Raw genomic sequence first — 17480 nt, 5'->3', positions numbered from 1 at the left:
CCGGGTTTGGGGTATACATTAGTAAGAACCAGCATCTGATCAAACAAGGCACATACGGACGAGTCCTGTCCACAGACCCAGCCTCCAGCCTGAGCTCGGAGCACATCAGGGAGGTGAGCATGCTCTCATGTCTTAGGGAATCGAGGGGAAAGGCAAACAAAGACTGGACCAGACACCAACAGGAGGTGGAGCCTGCGCCCCCTCTGAGGTCTTCCATCTCTGCAGAAGTGGCTCGACCCTGAACAGACAGTAAGATGCAGGAGGCGGACTCCACCCTGGCCAGGGTCCTGTCTTTTTATTCTCCAGACACTCGTTTCAGAGCCGGCTGACATCAAGCTGGGGGAAGAGCAGCAAGCAGTAGACCAGGAGCCACAGGAAAAGAATGAAATAGAACACGTCGGGCTGCTGGACGAACTGTGTCAGGGAGTCATTGGGTGGGCTCTGGCTCCCCAGGGGCACAGCTTCTCCAGAAGAGTTGGTGCCAGTCCTGCAGAGGGAAAGAGTGGGGACAGGATGGTCACTGGTGGGGGTCCCTAGGAGGGAGGACCACATTCCGAACCTCAACCCAACGCCCACCTGCAGACGAAGGTTCCCATGACACACCAGGAGGTGCCCATCTGTGTGCGCACCCCAGGAAGGGGTCCATCTAGGCAGGGCAAGCGTGGAGCACCCGCACAGACCCCAGCTGTCTCCAGGACCCTTAACAGAGGGAGCTGCCCAGGCTCATTTCACAGATGACCACAGTGACAATCCTGGGGCAGCAGTTGTCACAGGTCACACAGTTACTTTGCGACATCTCCTGGGACACCTCAGAAGGAGGAGGTAGGTCTACCCGCTCTCAGCTACGTCTCCGTTAGTAAAGGAACTTTGTCAGGAGATTTCAAAGCATGCACCAGAAACAAACAAAATCTCCGCAAGTTTAGCCTTTGAAATATTACCTTCAGAAGAGCTGCTGGCTTTGATTTGAGGTCAGAGTTACCTTTCTTTTATGTGGCGGGAGGCAGCGTTTAACGTGCCGTTTTGCTTTTGCCAGGCAGGTAGTAAACGGCGCTAGCAGGAGAGTGTGCTAAAAACCAAACCTCAGACCCCAGCATACCAAGGGCAAGGTGGGAGGGGTGGGCTTGGACTGATACACAGAAGCCTGAAATATGAGCTTCTTGGAGCCATTTGCAGGGCTTGGATGGGGGTTATGAGGAATCCAAACCATCTCCCAACAAGTGATGGGTGGACTGTGGCATCTGCCATAGAGTGATTTATGTCTGAGTAACAGACATCGGACAAAATTTCTCTGGCTTAAAGTTGTCTGTAGAAGAATATAAACTATATTTGTTGCTGGGGGGTAGGAAACACTCCTGCATATGTCAAGTTCTTGTTTCTTTGAGAGCCCTATCTGATCAAAGCTAAAAGCATGCTCTCCCTAGCAGAATGCTCTCTTTGGTGGAAAACTGAAATTAGCATTTCTGTTTTAGGCAGAATGGGAAGCAGGACATCTTGCTTGTATTTGTTTTTAGAGTGGGGAGGTCTAAGGCCCCTGTGCCCAGGGCGTTGGGCAGAGACTACCAACTCTCCCTCCCCCATCTACATCCTTCCAAACCCACAGGGTGGGGGCAATAAAGTACATCTGTGACTTTAAGAGGGGTAGGGCTGTGTCAGAACTAGAGAGATTCTGTTCCCGCCCCTCGGGTTCTAGGTAGACTGGTTTACGGTAGGTAACTCGAGAACAATCGACTAGGCAATCTAGCTCTCCACCAGTAAGGAATACTTTCATAGACAGCCTGGCATGTTTGTACTCCCGCTTCATGTCTGCTCTGATGCCGTAAAACTGTAAAATCAGCTCAGTGAGCTTCTGAGAATTGTACCTGCAGTGGGACAGAAGGGACACAGGGTCAGGTGCTACATGACAGGACCGTACAGCTCCACCTCTGGCAAACTGGCTTCCACCTCTGAACTATCAATCCTAGCCGTAGACTCAGAACCCAGGCCCTCTTCTCACTCACACATTCTGAACCCTGCTGGCACTGCCCCTCTGTCCGCACCCAAGAACATCTAACTCTCCCCTCATCGATTTACATCCACTTCATTTGGAAGAGCTATTTCCTGGTATTTTCCCAAATTATTAACAACATGGTAAATAAACCGTAGCTAAAAAAATAATGGCCCCCCATGAGGTAGTACACACACACACACACACACACACACACACACACACACAGGTATTTAAATGGACATTTTTATTTAGCACATCTATATTTAAATGCCATAAACTTAGGGAATGAAGCCACCAACCTGTTTAACACTCTGTTTCTCCTCTCATCCAGATCGGCTGCGTTCCTCAATTGAACATAGCTAAAATGGTCCTACAGTGAAATTTATAAACAAAACCCCGCAACCCAATTAGTAAAGATGAAATCTCTGAAACAGAAAACAAGGTGATTTTAAGCTTACAAAGCTGACCATGCCAGGCTTTTCTCGATACTGCAGACATCTAGTTTCAAAAATCAAACGGCTAAACAAGAGATACCGCCCTACCTCCCCCACCCCCTTTGCCTCCCAGCCCAAGGGTGACTGGGAAAGGTTCTGAGGTCTCAGCCCTTGCAGATGTCACAAGGATCCTTTAGTGACTGGGCACCCTTAGTTTGTGATCTTTCTAGGTGTGGGTGCAGGGTTGGGGAAGTGTCTTGGGTTCATTTTTTTATGACAAAGAGGCCTTTGGGCTTTGAAATCAATGCTTTATTTACACCTCCTTCTCGCCCCATCTGGATATCCAACTGGACTGTGCTTAACAAGGTTTCAAGTGTGTCTGTCTTCTATCCCAGTGTAAGGTTGGTGCAGGTGGTCAGTAATCCCAAAGCTCAGGGCTGGGAGAGGGAGGAGGATGGACCGAGAGGTACTGATTAGCGGGGGCCAGAGGGAAGAAGAAATTCACATACTAACCAATTCCAAAGACCTATTAGCATGTCGCCGAATGTAAATGCTGGAGTCACTGTGGCTATTCCTGAAAAGCAAAGACATGTTGTGAATGGGCATTGCCTCGGGCACAAGTGGCCCAGTCACATATCACCCAGGTTACCCCATCCTGGGGCCTTCCAGAGTTGGGGTAAGCACAGCCATAGCTTCAGACCCAGAGACAGTTTGTATCTATTAATCCATACGATTGAAACACACAGCCAGGTGTGGTCACAGACACTGGGCCCTCATCTATAGCAAAACAGAAACCAGGATTTTTGATAGAAAGCAGACCACATATTTCTAGAAGTCCTAGGATTCAGGCCAGGACCGGGGTCTTTATATACAAGCATCCCGAGGTTTGGGGCTTCACAGTCCCCTGGAGGCTGGACATTCTCTCTGGTGTTCCTTGCTATGTGGCTACATTCTACCAATCTAGCCCTAGGGGATACCACCATTTTTTCCTTTCATACACAAGGAAACTGATTTTATGACATCTCTGAGGTTCACATGGAACGTCCCTCGGTCTTTTGAGCACAGCTGATACTCCTGAAGTGGAGGCAAAGGACTCCTGGGCCATCTCCTGGCCGAGAGAGCTCAATGCTGGTTGGGAACTGACATCCCTGTTCAATGCTCTCCCTCTGCAGAATGGACCATTCCATCTGCTTCAGAATGCCTTGGGTCCTGGCTTGTTGCCTGGCAGAACTAGGTATATGGTGAGCGTTATGCCCTGACATAGTATCATCTCAGTTCCCTTGAAGCAAGCTCACTACATTGGCTTCCAGGAGCCTGGCACTGGGCCTAAGTACATATTCTCAGAAAGTCCCTGTAAGGCAACCTTGGTATCTTTCAACCTAGGTAGTGCTACACACTCCTCATTGCTACCACAGCATGGGCATGAAGCAAAATGCAGCCTGAGAGTCAAAAGGAACCCTGGGGTCTAGATCTCAGCAGTGTCCCGAGTGACACGGTCCTCTATGGTGCAATGTTGGGTGCTGAGGAACCCCTTCTTACCCTTCTGTGTGGGTAATGCTTCCTAATTAAAAAGCACATTCCTGGTGAGAGGGAATTCTCTCTCTCTCTCTCTCTCTCTCTCTCTCTCTCTCTCTCTCTCTCTCTCTCTCTCTCTCTGCTGCTTTGCTGCAGCAAGTTTTCTCTCATGTCTTTTTACATTACAGTCTTCAAATGTGAGCCTAATAGTGAAACCAGGTGCTGAGGACCCATCTCCTGACCTCCAGAAGACAGGGGAAGCATAGCCATACATACATCATCTACCAAAGAACTGAGTGCCCACTGCAAGCCAGAGCTGCGCTGAAGTGAACTCCAGGCCTCGTCTTTGCCTGGGCTACAGAGTGAGTTCAAAGCCAGCCTAGGCAACGTCCTCAGAATAGAAAGCCAAAAGAGGGCTGGGGAAGCAGGTCTTTAGTAGCCTAGCTCACTCGCCTAGCAGGCATGAGGCAGTCAAGTCAATCCCCAGTGCTGCCAAGCATGTCAAAGGAAAGAAATGACTGCTCTGTGGAAAAAAAAAAAACAGATGCTATGATACAAGAACATATCAAAAACATTTGTGGGAAACCCAAGACACCTGCTTGGAGGAAGTGTAATGGAGTTGCTCCCCAGAGGCTGAGCTGGAGTGATCCAGGAAACAGAGCTGAAGGCAGAGAGAGAGCCCTCCAGTTTGGAGGAGCCTAAAGCAAAGTGTGAGCCCAACCGAGGGCAGAGAGACAGGGCCAGAGGTGTGCGGTATAAGATGAATAACCACATGGGTCCTGTGGGTTCCTAGGCTTCTTCCTAGCCCAGAGGAAAACTACGTAGGGGAGTTCAACCGAGTTGGGACCAGAAAAGCATTTATTGCAGAGAGGCATCCAGAGAACAGTCCTACCCTGTAACCTCGGGCCAGGTGCCAACCTCCCGGAAGTTCTGTTTACCCCGAGGCCAGCAGGTGGAGGCTCCAAGCCTCACTCACACAGATGAGCTCACCTCAGTGCCGCCTGCTTACAATGGAGCTGCAGAGCTCTCTGAGCTAACAAGGTCCACCCATACCATAGCATCCTTAACCATGATGTGCCTGAGTGAGATGGGAAGCAGGAACCTGGAGGTAACTGCGACCTGTTCTGTGACTCGTGACCAGACTCTAGTGGCCAAGCAGGCCTCATGCCTTGCCTGTTCTCCTCAGCCCATCTCCAGGGCGTGGGCTTTGCTTGCACCCCCCCCCCCCCCGTGCACTGTGTAACCAAGATGCCCACTCACCTCTAGAGAGTAAGCCCCTGCCTCTGTTTCTAAAGTGAGAAGATCTTACTGACATACCTGGAAGGGATCTTGTGTTCACAGGGGTTTTCTTCCAGGTCGTCTGAGGAGCGGACAGTCCCGGGGGCTATAAATAATGAGTTTTCTACTTGGTCCACATGCTTCCTTTTTTCTTTCTTTTTACTGCTAGTTGAGGCTTCCGTTGACTTTTCTTCTAATGGCTTTGTGGGGAGTTCCGGGTTTGGGGGTTCTTGGGGCTAGAATACAAAATAGCCGAAACACAGGTCAAATTCCCCACTGAAGGAGATGACATCATTACCCAGGCTCGACTCCAATCCGGCCAGGGTCCTTTCCAGTTCTGTTCCAATGTGGACGGCCCAGGAGAGAAGCCCATCTCAATTCCTGATCCTTATGCAGAAGTCAGGGGCTGTTCATTAATGGAGGGAAGGCAGAAAGTTTTGGAGTCAGGGAGCTCAGTGATAGGAAATCCTGCCTGAGTCAGCTACTTGACCTTAAGCTATTTGACGGTCTCTCTTTGAGTCTCACTTTCCCATCTGGGCAATGGGTACAATCACCATCGCCCTCTTCCCTCAGCAGTACATTCCTTGGAAGGATGTCCCTTACCGCAGGCAATGGCTGAGCTTGAGCCAGGTGACCAGGTGCAAAGGTGTTCTGTGGACCTGGAGAGGGACAGGCACAAGCAAAGGCAGAGCCTGTGGGAGGACACTGACATTGTGTCTTTGGTGGAAGGGACCACAGGGTCACATCTGGTACTTCCTGAAAGGGGAGCCCGTAGCCACTGTCACACCATCAGCCACGCCCCCATGGAAAGCAGCATGGAGAACCTGCTTAACAGAGGCCAGGAAAGGGTTGTGGAGGCCAGGCCAGCCACCCTGAACAACCTCCTGTAGAACCTGAAAGTGCTCTTAGCCACATGAGACTAGTGTCCTTCATGGTTGAGCAGAGACCTTTCCTAGAGGGAAATAATAAGAGGGACTTATTTATGTTTTTTTAATGATTAGAACAAGAAAAACTTGTCATTCTCTAGTCTTCGGCTTGCTCGGGTAGTCTTCCCTTTTCTTTTTGAAAGGAGGACCAGGCATCAACCCTTGTCTGGTAGGAGACAGACTCAGGGCTCGCCATCCCATGGTCTTGCCATCCCATGGGCTTTGCACACCCCCAGGGTGAAGTAGGGGCTGCAACTGGGGACCAAATGCTAAGTGGGGTTGGAAGCAGCAGGCAAGGACGGTCATGGGTCAGAGTTGCGATGTAAGCTGTGTCAACATTGCTCCTTCTGGATGCAGGGAGGCTGTGCTGGGGAAGGAAGGCTGATCTACACTCCCAACCCCTCCCCTCCCCCTGCTGCTCACTTACTGGTGAGGAAGACTCGGAACAAGACGAGATTCTCAATCTTCTCAACGACCACGATTCCGCCCACCCCTAACCACCCCCAACTGTCCATCTAATGCTCTGCACATAGTAGGTGCTCCATCTGATTTCGGCAACTACTGGCAGAAAGCCTATAAAAATGAAGGGCCAGGCGTTGGGGATGTGGCTCTCTTAGTGGAGAGCTTGCCTAGCATGAAAGAAGCCCTGGGTTCTACCCCCAGCACTACCTAAGCCTGGCACAGCGGTACTTAGAGGTGGACACAGGAGGATCAGACGTTCGAGGCCATTCTTGGCTACAGGGTGAGTTTGAGGCTAGGCTGGGGTACATGAGAGCATGCCACAACCAAACAAACAAGCAAGAATGAAGGTCCAGACTGGCATTTCCATAGGCCGCTTGCCCAAGGTCAAGGCCAGGATGCAACTGTACTCTCATCTACCTATTCAACTCTTCATAGCTTTCTGTGCCCAAACTCTCTGGGGAATCATGCCCCTTGTCCTCCATATCACCGGCTTAGACATAGATCTGACTCACTGAAGACAATGCCCACCCCTGCTGGCTTCCGTCATTTTCTCAAGCAGGCACTGCTGGGCGGAACTGGCAGCCTGGATCAGGTGTGGATGGAGCGGCTCGCGGCACTGGGGGTGGGGGGATGGGACGGACAGGGACGGACAGCCCGGACAGCCGTGTCTGGCACCTCTGGAACCACCAGCCCTCTTCTGTTGAGCACATTGCTCCCTGCCCTGTCTCAAACAGCCACCCACAGCTGAGTACTGACAATTCTCTCCATTGTTCCCGACTGGCAAACTGAACCACTGCAAGCTCTGACGACGGCCGTGTGCCATCTCAATCCTAAGCATCTCCGAGGGCTCCCAGGCTGCCTGCAGCCCTCCAGAGTGGAAGGCTTGCTTAGCCCTCCCAGGACCACCCATGAGCCCACCCATGCCTCCCCATTTGTCTTCCTGTTGCATCCTCAAAGCAATATGCATTTGACCCCTGTATTTGGCAGACCTTTCCAGGCATCGCACTGGTCTCTAGGGTTCAAGGATGAACACACAGCTGCCTACTTACTCTTGGGATGGGGTAAGAAACCACGGAAATAGGAAAGAATTGCTTGAGCGTGGCTAGCACCAACTAAGACAGCAAGATCCCTGCAAGGGCGGGAGTCGGAAGGAGGTGACCTCGGTACAGAGCTCTGACGGGTAAACGACCACTTGCTAAATGTTGGGTGGGGAAGGACCACCCAGGGCATGGTTATCTGGGAACCGGGAGAAGCTGGCTTCACTGGAAGGAAGGGAGGGAGGGGTGGACAGTCAGGTGGGAGAGAAAAGAGGGTCAAAGGTCATGCTCAGGAAGTAGGAGTAGAGGGGGAGATGAGATGACACTTGGAGTCTGGGGTCACCCCTCTGTGGGGCAGCTCAGGCCTTAACTGGGAGGGATGACAGGTGAAACACTGAGGAAGACATGAAGAAAGGAACGGAGCCGATCTGGAATAAGCTGGCTCCGCTCCTAGCCTGATTCTGGCACTCAGGGAATGCCCCCCTCGGAGTAGCTCTCCCACACCCTGCAGCCTTTCTGGGTCTGAGGAATCTCCCTCTGTGGAACCCCTTGCAAGGCCACCTCCACATCGGGTGCCACATTCTCTGTGTCCACTGATGGAGGAAGTCCTGTGTATATGTCAATAAAACACTGTTGGTCAATAGGGAAGCAAGACAGGTGGGACTAGGAGTCAAGGAGGATTCTGGGAAAGAGAGACAGAGTCAGCCACGATGTAGCTGCCATAGGGATAAGAGGTCCGGACCGAGTTCTCCGGTAATAGAAATACTTAGATTAACAATTATGGGGTAAATACTTAAGTCAGAGATAGCCAGTAAGAAACAAGCAAGGCCAACAGCTTCATAACTAATGTAGCCTCTTGTGTGTTTATTTGGGACTGATGCAGCTCTGGAACCAGGCTGGCGGGAAGGCTGCACTCTACAGTCCACAGCACTGGGTAGTGTGGCACAGCCCCCTTCTCTCTCACTGTGCTATGACCCTGGTCACGATGCTCCTTCCAGAGGGCTGAGCCAGTGCTTCTCAACCTCCCTAACCCTGTGAGACCCCTTAATACCGTTCCTCATGTTGTGGTGAGCTCTGACCGTGCAATTATTTTATTGCTACTTCATGGCTGTAATTTTGCTACGGTTATGAATCGTAATGTCAATATATGATCGGCAATATATCTGATAGGCAACCCTGTGAAAGGGTCGTTTGGCCCCCCAAAGGGGTCCCGACCCACAGGTTGAGAACTACTGCTGAGCTGCCAGGTTAGTGAACGGCTGGAGCTGAGTGCTGGTCCCTGTCCTCTCACTTGTCTCTGCAATCCAGAGGGCTTGCATACTCTCCCACCCACCCACCCCTACCCCCACCCACCCCTACTCCCACCCACCCCTACCCCCACCCCCGCTCCAGAATTCCCAGGGCTGCAAGGTTCTTTGTATGAAGACCTTCCCTGCTTCCTGGGGCCTCAGGCCAGGGCTCTGTGCACCTGTCTCCTCCCTGAGCCACTGGCTGGATAGAGTAGGAACGTAAGAGGCTGACAAGTGTGTTCTCAGTTGCTGAGCTTAGAATGCCCCCTTCTTATCTACACAATCCATAGCAAGTCACAGGGACCAAGAACATGACACCACCAAGGGTTCTAAGAATCATGATGGAGCCGGGCGTTGGTGGCGCACGCCTTTAATCCCAGCACTCGGGAGGCAGAGGCAGGCGGATCTCTGTGAGTTCGAGGCTAGCCTGGTCTACAAAGTGAGTTCCAGGACAGCCTCCAAAGCCACAGAAAAACCCTGTCTCGAAAAACCAAAAAAAAGAAAGGAAAAAAAAAACAAAGAATCATGATGGAAACTAACGTGAGTTTGCCCTGTTCTCAGGGTGACCGTAAGAGATGACCTGATAGCTCACTTTCAAATGATCACCCACTACACTGCTGGGCCTTCGAACACAATCTCATTCACCCTCTTAGAAGCCCTTTGAATAGGGTGTGGACTGGAATAAGGGCCTGGGTGCAAAATTTTAGGAGTGTCTCCCATTTGGATGTCAACCCAGCACTTGGTGGAACTTCCTGGAAGGACATTAAATTCTATGCCTTATGGGTTCCCTAAGGGGAGGCTTACAGAGGGAGAAAGTTCTGAATCCCCAAACATCAAGTACCTGCTGGCTCTCCACAAGCCCATCCTCTTTGGTTTCCCTCTCTTGGTGGTCCTCGTGGGAGGATGGGGACTCAGGTCCTGAGGCTGTTATGGGCCCCTCAGAATTCCCATCAACATGGGACACCTGGTCACCGACGCTGGGATGGCCGTTGTCAACAGGCAAGGAGAAACTGCAGCTGCTTTGGGAGCTGTGGGCCTCCTCCTCTTCCTCCTCCCTGGAGTCCTGCAGATAACCCTCTTCTGGTTCCCCTGGCTCCACTTCTTCACCTTTCAAGTCCTCCCCACCTTCTGCGTAAGCCTCCAGCACAGCGGCCAGGGGCACCTCATAGTGCGGGTAATAGAACAGGTCGTGGGGGATGACGGAGATCTTCGAGAGTGGTGGAGAAGGCCTGAAGTCCAGCCCTTCCTCGCTGTGACTCCTGAGGGTTTCCAGGCTGACGCTGGTACTTGGAGGGTTGGATGGCATTTCTCCGCCAACCCCCGAGAGGCCTTCTGTTTCTCCTTCTTCCTCGCTGCGGTGCCGGGTGGACTTCCTCTTGGCCTTTTCATATACTTCGGGTTTCTTATCTGCAGGTGTCTCTTCTGGGGGCAAAGGATGCTCTTGGTCTTCTTGTTTGGGGCCCCTGGGAGGAGGCTCGTGGCTGTCAGGCTCCTCTTGGGATTCGGGTGCCTCTGTCTCTGTGTGGGGAGACTTTGACTTCCTTTTCCCCAGTTTCTCAGCATAATTCTCAGAACCCTCTTCCTCCCCAGGTGCCTTCTCATGGGTTGATGGATCCTCACCAAAAGCCTGGCTGGTGGAGGCAAAATCCGCAAGGTCCCTGTTGAACTTGGAAGCCTTTAGTGGGATGCCTTCAAAATAGTCATCTTTTTCCATAGGCTCGACAGTCAGCAGCTGAACCTTGAGCTCAGTGGAGTTGGCCAGGATAGTATGATCTCCAGGGGATGGAGGAGAAAGGCCTTTCTCGCCTTGGCTAGCCACACTCTCTACTGTGCCATTACAGAATGAAGGGTCCTGCGGAGGCTGACCATGATAGGGCATGCCATCCACACCAACAATGTCTCCAGGGCCCTTGTCTGAGGCAGTTTCCGGAACTGACCTGGCTTCCTGTTCTGTCTTCTTTTCCTTGGTAACCTCAACAAATGAGACATGGCCATCCTGCTTCGACAGCTCCTTTGCTGCCCTTGGGCTCCCCTCAAAGCGGAAGTCTGAGCTGTAGAAAGGGTCTTTGCTACAAGAGGCATCCTTGTGCATGTCAGCCTCAAAGTGGACGGACTTCTTGATTGGCAAAGAGTTGGACCTCCGGCCATCCTTTCTGGATGATAAGATAGAGGATTCTGGAGCTGGCTCGTTGGTGGGTCCAGCTTTTCCTGGGGTCTCCTGGAGGACTTGGGCGATAATCTGGTGCATGAACTCAGTGGCGCTGTCCGATAGACTCTGGCTGGGAACAGCACTCAGACAGAAGCCCTTCTCATTCTCAGACTGGTCACAGACGAAGACTTTGGCAGGTGGTGGGTGGCTGGTTTCATGATTGACAGTGTAGGCCCTCTCCCCGTTCTCACTGAGGAGGAGGACTCGGCTCTCCTGTTCAGAAGGGCTTTCTTTGATTCGGACAAAGGTGGACTCAATGGGGGCTTCTCTGTCTGGATTCACAAAGTCTTCCTGCTGAGAAACAAGAGACAACATGAAATCATAGGTTCCACCTTCAAGCACAACTTTACTTTATCCGTATTATGTTTGCCTATATGTCAACTGTGTTTGTGTGAGCTGCCTACAGAGGCAGAAGAGGGTGACAGGCCCCACCCTGGAACTAGTTGTAGATGGTTTAGTGCCATGGGGGCACTTGGAACTGAACTTGGGTCCTTTGGTTTTTTTGGGGGTTTTTTATTTTTTGGGTTTTTTTTTTTTTTGGTTTTTCGAGACAGGGTTTCTCTGTATTGTTTTGGAGGCTGTCCTGGAACTCGTACTGTAGACCAGGCTGGCCTCGAACTCACAGAAATCCACCTGCCTCCCAAGTGCTGGGATTAAAGGCGTGCACCACCAACGCCCAGCGAACTTGGGTCCTTTGTAAGAGCAACAAATGCATTTAACTGCTGAACCATCTCTCCAGTCCCAAACCTCTCTTCTTTATACGCTATCTAGCATCTGGTATCTTGTCGTAGCAACAGAAGATGTATCTTGTCGTAGCAACAGAAGACAGATCAACATAGAAAAAGAAATCCATCTATCTTAGTTGCCAGACTTATTTTGTATACTGTCCCTGCCATGAAAGAAAACACAATTAGAAACAGGGAAGCAGGAGAATGAAGTCTATAAACAAGGGAAGCAACAATCACCAAAAATAGACCCAGCTATTACTCAGGGTTGGAATTACCAAAGGGAAGGCTCTAGAACAACCAATCTACACTGCAAAAAATACAAAAGACAGTCTTTAGGAAATGATCACAGATGCAAGTCTGGACCTGAAGAGGGACAGAAAGATCTCTCAGAGGGTAAAGGCACTTGCCATGTAAGCCTGAGGACCTTAGTCCCATCTGCTCCCACAAACTGTCCCCTGACCTCCATGTGCTCACCCTGCATGCACACACCTCTGACCCTCCCCTACAATGTATACAACAGTAATAATGACAATAAAATATAATTTACAGTTTCCTTTAAAAGCCTACTCCTACTGATGACTTAAAGCAAAAAAAAACACAAAAAAAATATTAAAGACTAAGAATGTAAAATCAACTACACAAAAGAATGTATCCCACATACCCCAGGATGAAACAGGAGGTTCTGCATAACCAAAACCCTTGTTCCAACCATCATGTCCTTCTCAACTCTCTACCCCAAGCCTTGGAGAAGCCACACTTAGGTTTGCTGAATCTTGACCATGACTTTGAATCATACCATTTACCATCAATTTTTAATTCAGTGGTTCTCAACCTGTGGGTCACAACCCCTTTGTCAAACCTCTATCCCCGTAACAGTAGAAAAACTATAGCTATGGAGTAGCAACAAAAATAATTTTATGGCTGGGGGTCACTATGACATGAGGAACTGTGTTAAAGGGTCACAGCATTAGGAAGGTTGAGAGCCACTGTTTTCACGGTTTTTAGGTTCTGCCTCTGGATTAGAAGCTCAGGAAAACCCTGCTACCCAGTATTCCCAAAATGGAATTCTACAAGCAATTACTGCCACTACCTCTTGCTGAATGTCCATTCTGAGCCACAAGCAAAACCAGGTTCTTCACACAGATAGTCACTTTTTGCACAAGGCTGAAATGTGGGTGATGCTTTCCACTTTAAAGGGAATCTGATATAGCTGTCAGAGAGGCCAAGGAACCAGTTTAGGGTCACAGGGCTTCAAGTGGCAGCCCAGAAACTCCTCTTAAAAAATACCACGGTGCTGGAAGGAGTGAGAACCACACACTCAGGTCAGGCACTAATCTAACGCACAGCTCAGAGGGCCACTGGGAGTCACTGCCGTATAAAATAAGGCTCCAGTCTCAGGGGTATTTTTAAGAGAGGCATGAACATGAACTTTGGAAACAAAGAGTCAGCCACAGTCCTATATTAGATGGCTGTGTGATCCTGGAGACCTTTAGGCCTCTCTGGGCAGTGATATTCTCATCTGCAATAAGAGGACAATGGTGGTGAACCACAGAGGATTGTAGGAATGACGGCTGCAGACACAGTCTCTAGCTACAAGAGGGCCCCTGTCCCCGAACATTCTTCATTTCTGCATGTGCGTATTTTTTCCCTACCAATCACTGAAATCTGCTGGGAACTATGATGCTTCTGCTGGTGTGCTAACTGTCTTCTTTGTTAGAACAATGCTGCATCACATTAGGCAATTCATCTGTCCAGCTGATTTTGTCCTGTTTTTTTTTTTAAATGAAGTTTTGCATAACTGGAGATCAAACCCAGGGTTTTGTGAGTACTAGTCAATGCTGTAGCACTGAGCTATAACCAGGTCCAGTCTAGCTTCTTGCTGAGTTCCCTGATAGGGTGCTAGGCATTCAGTAAGTGGAAGATGGCGTCCACACCTGTGGTGATATATTATTTATGATTTATTAAAGCAAAGATAGCCACAAGCCATAGAGGTCAGACAATGGTGATACACACCTTTAATCCCAGCAGCCATACTAGCTAGCAATAGAGCCAGGCAGTGGTGGCACACACCTTTAATCCCAGGACTCAAGAGACAAACAGATGGATCTCTGTTAGTTCAAGACCACCCTGTGCTACAAGAAATTGATCCAGTCCCAAAGAGAAACAGCTCACACAAAGGTGATCTCAACACTTGGGATCACAGGCCTTTAATCCCAGGATTGAGAGGTATAAAAGGAGAGGAAGCAGTCTGAGGTTTGGTGGAGACAGGATTATAGTCTGAGGATTCCTGGAGCTAGCCGAATTGCCCCTTCAGTCTAAGGTAGAAGTAAGAGCTAGTCTTACCTCTCTGGTCTTCAGCTTGAACCCCAATATTTGTCTCTGGGTTTTTATTTTTCATGTTATATCCACCAAAGGCTGTGGTTGTTATTCTCATTGTTACTACTGTCTCAGGGTTATATATACATGTGTGTGTTCAGTGAAACCATGACAACTTCCATCCATACCCAAAACCTATCTTCAAGTGTAATCTGGAGTTCTAAAAAGTAAAAGGGGTGGTCAGAGAATAGTGGCACATAATTGTATTCCCAGAGTGAGGAGCCTGAGACAGGAGGATTGCTGCATGCTGAAGGTCAGCTGGGGCTATAACATAAGATTCTGCCTCAAAAGTGCACTTCCCCAAAAACGTGCATCCCCCCACATACTTCAGAAGCATGCTTTTAAATGCTCATTATATGTTATAATTTTCAGGACTGATAAAACTTGGTGAATTGCTGGGCTGTTTCATTGGGCATCTAAAGAGTGAAGTCTGGATGACAAGGGAGCATCTGTCACCTTGATCAAGTTTGGAATGGGAAGAGGTTTGTGTGAGATGTGACTGGCTTTCTGTCCCACCAGAGAGCTTGATGTATGTCACAGATGGTTTAGAAACTAAAATAAGAAAAGGCAAGGAACTTAAGGTCACTTTGTTGGCCATCAACCACATAGACTGACTCAGCCCAAGACTCAGTGAAAATGGGTAGTTTGTGAATTAAAGGTAAAGGAAAGGAACGTACGGGCTCCAACTCCGGAAAGCGTTCTAGAAACTGGGCCACGTAAGTCACAATGGACTGTTCATCCGGCATGTCAACCATGATGTCTGTTGAGAGAGACACAGCATTAGCAAAGACACCTGCTTTCCCCATAGGACCACAGGGCGTTGGTGAGGAAGGGACACCCACATCAGCGAAGGGTTTTCCCTTTCCTTTTCCCCTTGAAGAAATTTTGGCTCAAGAGGGGGGCAATGTCTTGGGCTAAAGTCCGCAGCTGGCTGAAGGACAGAGGAACTGGGATAGGGGACCCTGGGAAACTGCACTCAGGATCCCTCTTTCCTCCAGTCTCGGTCTCCTTCACTGTGGGCTGGCAGTCAGCTCATGGCTGGTGAACTTGATATCCTGCTGCAGACGGTCCCAGATTAAACAGCCAGTGTGGAGAGCAATGTGGACAAAACAGAGTTCTACACCTTTCAAAGGAGTGTACTCCCCCAACTCTGTCGTTCTGCAGGTGGGAACTGGTCCCTGAGGGACAGTCAAAGGTATGCTAGGTAAGTAAGATGCTTACGGTCACGCTGTATTCAAAAATGATCCTTCCTTCTTCCCTCCTCTTCCTCACTTTTTTCTGTCTCTCTCCCACCTCCCTCCTTTCCTGTATTCCTCCCTTCCCTCCATCTACAGAATCGGGGATCTAAGCCATGGCCTCATACTTGCCACTGAGGGAAAATTTCTGAAGTAACCTCAATGACTCAAGCACAGAAGAGCTAGATAAATTTAGTATGTCTACAGGTGGACTATTGTGCAGCCAATATAAATATGTAACCAGGATATTATAGAAATATGCTAGCTAAATATTGATATTATATATGATGAGTGATAAGAGACAAAAATTACACACATTCCAAATGATATAAATTATGGAAAAATACTATAATTAGATGCACAGAAAAAAAAGACTATAACATAGGAAATAATTTTTTTCTTCATTAGGCTTTTATTTTTATTTTCTGAGCTTTCTACCTGGAAAAACAGATGGTATATTTGTAATAACAATAATTAAAGGGACAGAGAGGGTCACTATACCTTCGGGCTCCAGGAGCCTGGGGATGTGCAGGGAATCATGGGCAATGCTGAAGGCCTTCTCTAGATTCTCCCGGGTGGAATCTTCCAGAGCCCGCTTCATGTCCACCAGGCTGGGGTCAATGGCTTTGATGACAGCCAGGAAAGCCAGCCCACTCCTCCAGCTGCCCGCAAAGTCCTGGACCGCCACGCCATACCTGATGGGAAGCAGCAGGGACAGCAACAACCCAGGTTAGTAAAGGAACCTGAAGAGGAGGTCAACACTCAGCAGCCGCGCTGGCCTGAGGGGCTGGGTGCTGTTCATCTCACCCTGCAAAGACACCCCGGCCCTGACCACCATGAGGGTCACCCTGAGCATTTTCCAAAAGGAGCAGGAGGTGTAGGGTATCCAAAAAGGCAACCAATCCCTCGGTTCCCAAGTCTCTAAATACACAGAGGAGAGATTTTTACACGGCACGCATCATGGATGACAGTGAAAAGCATGGGGATGTGCTCTATAATAGACAGAGCCAGGAAGATCCAAGTTCCTGTATCAGCTGCCCCTCTATGCTTCGGGCTCTGTGGCCTTGGCCAGGCACACACCCTTTCTGAGCCTCTGACACTTTAGTTACAAAACAGGGTGGATACAGGATGACCTCGTGTGGTCCCATAAGGCAGGAATACAAAAGCCACACAATAAGTGTCAGACACCAGCATTATGAATACATACATACAAAAATCACAACTTTTCCCCTCGTGTGTGGTGTGTGTGTGTGTGTGTGTGTGTGTGTGTGTGTGTGTGTGTGTGTGTGTGTGTGTTGGGGGCACACATATGTGGAAGCTGAAGACAAACATCAGGGAAACTTTCTTAATTGTTCTCCATTGTATTCACTGAGGCAAGGTCTCTTGCTTGAACCCAGAGCATACTGACATGGCGAGTCTGGCTAGCCAGCTTGCCCTGGGGATCCCTCTGTCTCAGCTTTCTGAGCCCTGGTATTACAGACAGACCACCAAGCCTGTGGGTGCTGGGAATATGAACTTTGGCCCTCAAGCTTTGCCCAGCAAGTGTTTTAACCAGGGAGCCCTCTCCCCAGCCCTAAAAATTCAAAGTGAGGGGCAAAGAGAATCATGCCAGACGTGGGTTCTCCTTAGACTCCACCCTTTCATTTCTTACTATGCTCATGGAATTAACAAAAAAACTAACGGTTTCCAATGTAGAAATAATTTTCAGATTCCCAACAGGTTACAAACCCTCTAGGCAGTGCTCAAGCCTCAAACCTTGGCCCATGTGACCTGAACAGAGTACATTCTAAAAGCCAGGTACCCCAGCAGCCATCTAGACAATCTTTTTTTTTATTTTTTATTTTTTTTACAAGACAGGGTTTCTCTGTATTTTTTGGAGGCTGTTGGTCTAGCCCGGCCTCGAACTCACAGAGATTTGCCTGCCTCTGCCTCCCGAGTGCTGGGATTAAAGGCGTGCGCCACCACCGCCCGGCTTGACAATCTTTAGTAAGGCTGTAAGCCAAG

General features: G+C 49.5%; 1 protein-coding gene across 6 annotated transcripts in view; it reads right to left on the bottom strand.

Annotated features, from left to right (window-relative positions):
• Nucleotides 1-280: 280 nt before the first annotated feature.
• Clmn (calmin) overlaps nt 281-17480 on the bottom strand; it is a 91382-nt gene continuing 74182 nt past the window's right edge. Inside the window, exons 7-14 of one of the 6 annotated variants that reach the window (XM_013112155.3) lie at nt 15978-16171; nt 14919-15001; nt 9770-11431; nt 5254-5450; nt 2935-2995; nt 2287-2357; nt 1767-1859; nt 281-487 (exon numbers count right to left, since the gene is read on the bottom strand). In XM_013112155.3, coding sequence (XP_012967609.1) covers nt 316-487; nt 1767-1859; nt 2287-2357; nt 2935-2995; nt 5254-5450; nt 9770-11431; nt 14919-15001; nt 15978-16171 — 2533 coding nt within the window. In that variant the 3' untranslated portion in view covers nt 281-315. Of the gene's footprint in view, nt 488-1766; nt 1860-2286; nt 2413-2934; nt 2996-5253; nt 5451-9769; nt 11432-14918; nt 15002-15977; nt 16172-17480 lie in introns of those variants that run through there. The other 5 variants (XM_013112156.3, XM_013112157.3, XM_005068357.4 and 2 more) reach the window with 5 other exon arrangements.

The sequence above is a fragment of the Mesocricetus auratus genome, unplaced genomic scaffold, assembly GCF_017639785.1.
Source record: "Mesocricetus auratus isolate SY011 unplaced genomic scaffold, BCM_Maur_2.0 Super-Scaffold_15014, whole genome shotgun sequence".
Lineage (NCBI taxonomy): Eukaryota > Metazoa > Chordata > Mammalia > Rodentia > Cricetidae > Mesocricetus > Mesocricetus auratus.
This window is presented reverse-complemented; position numbering and strand designations above follow the sequence as displayed.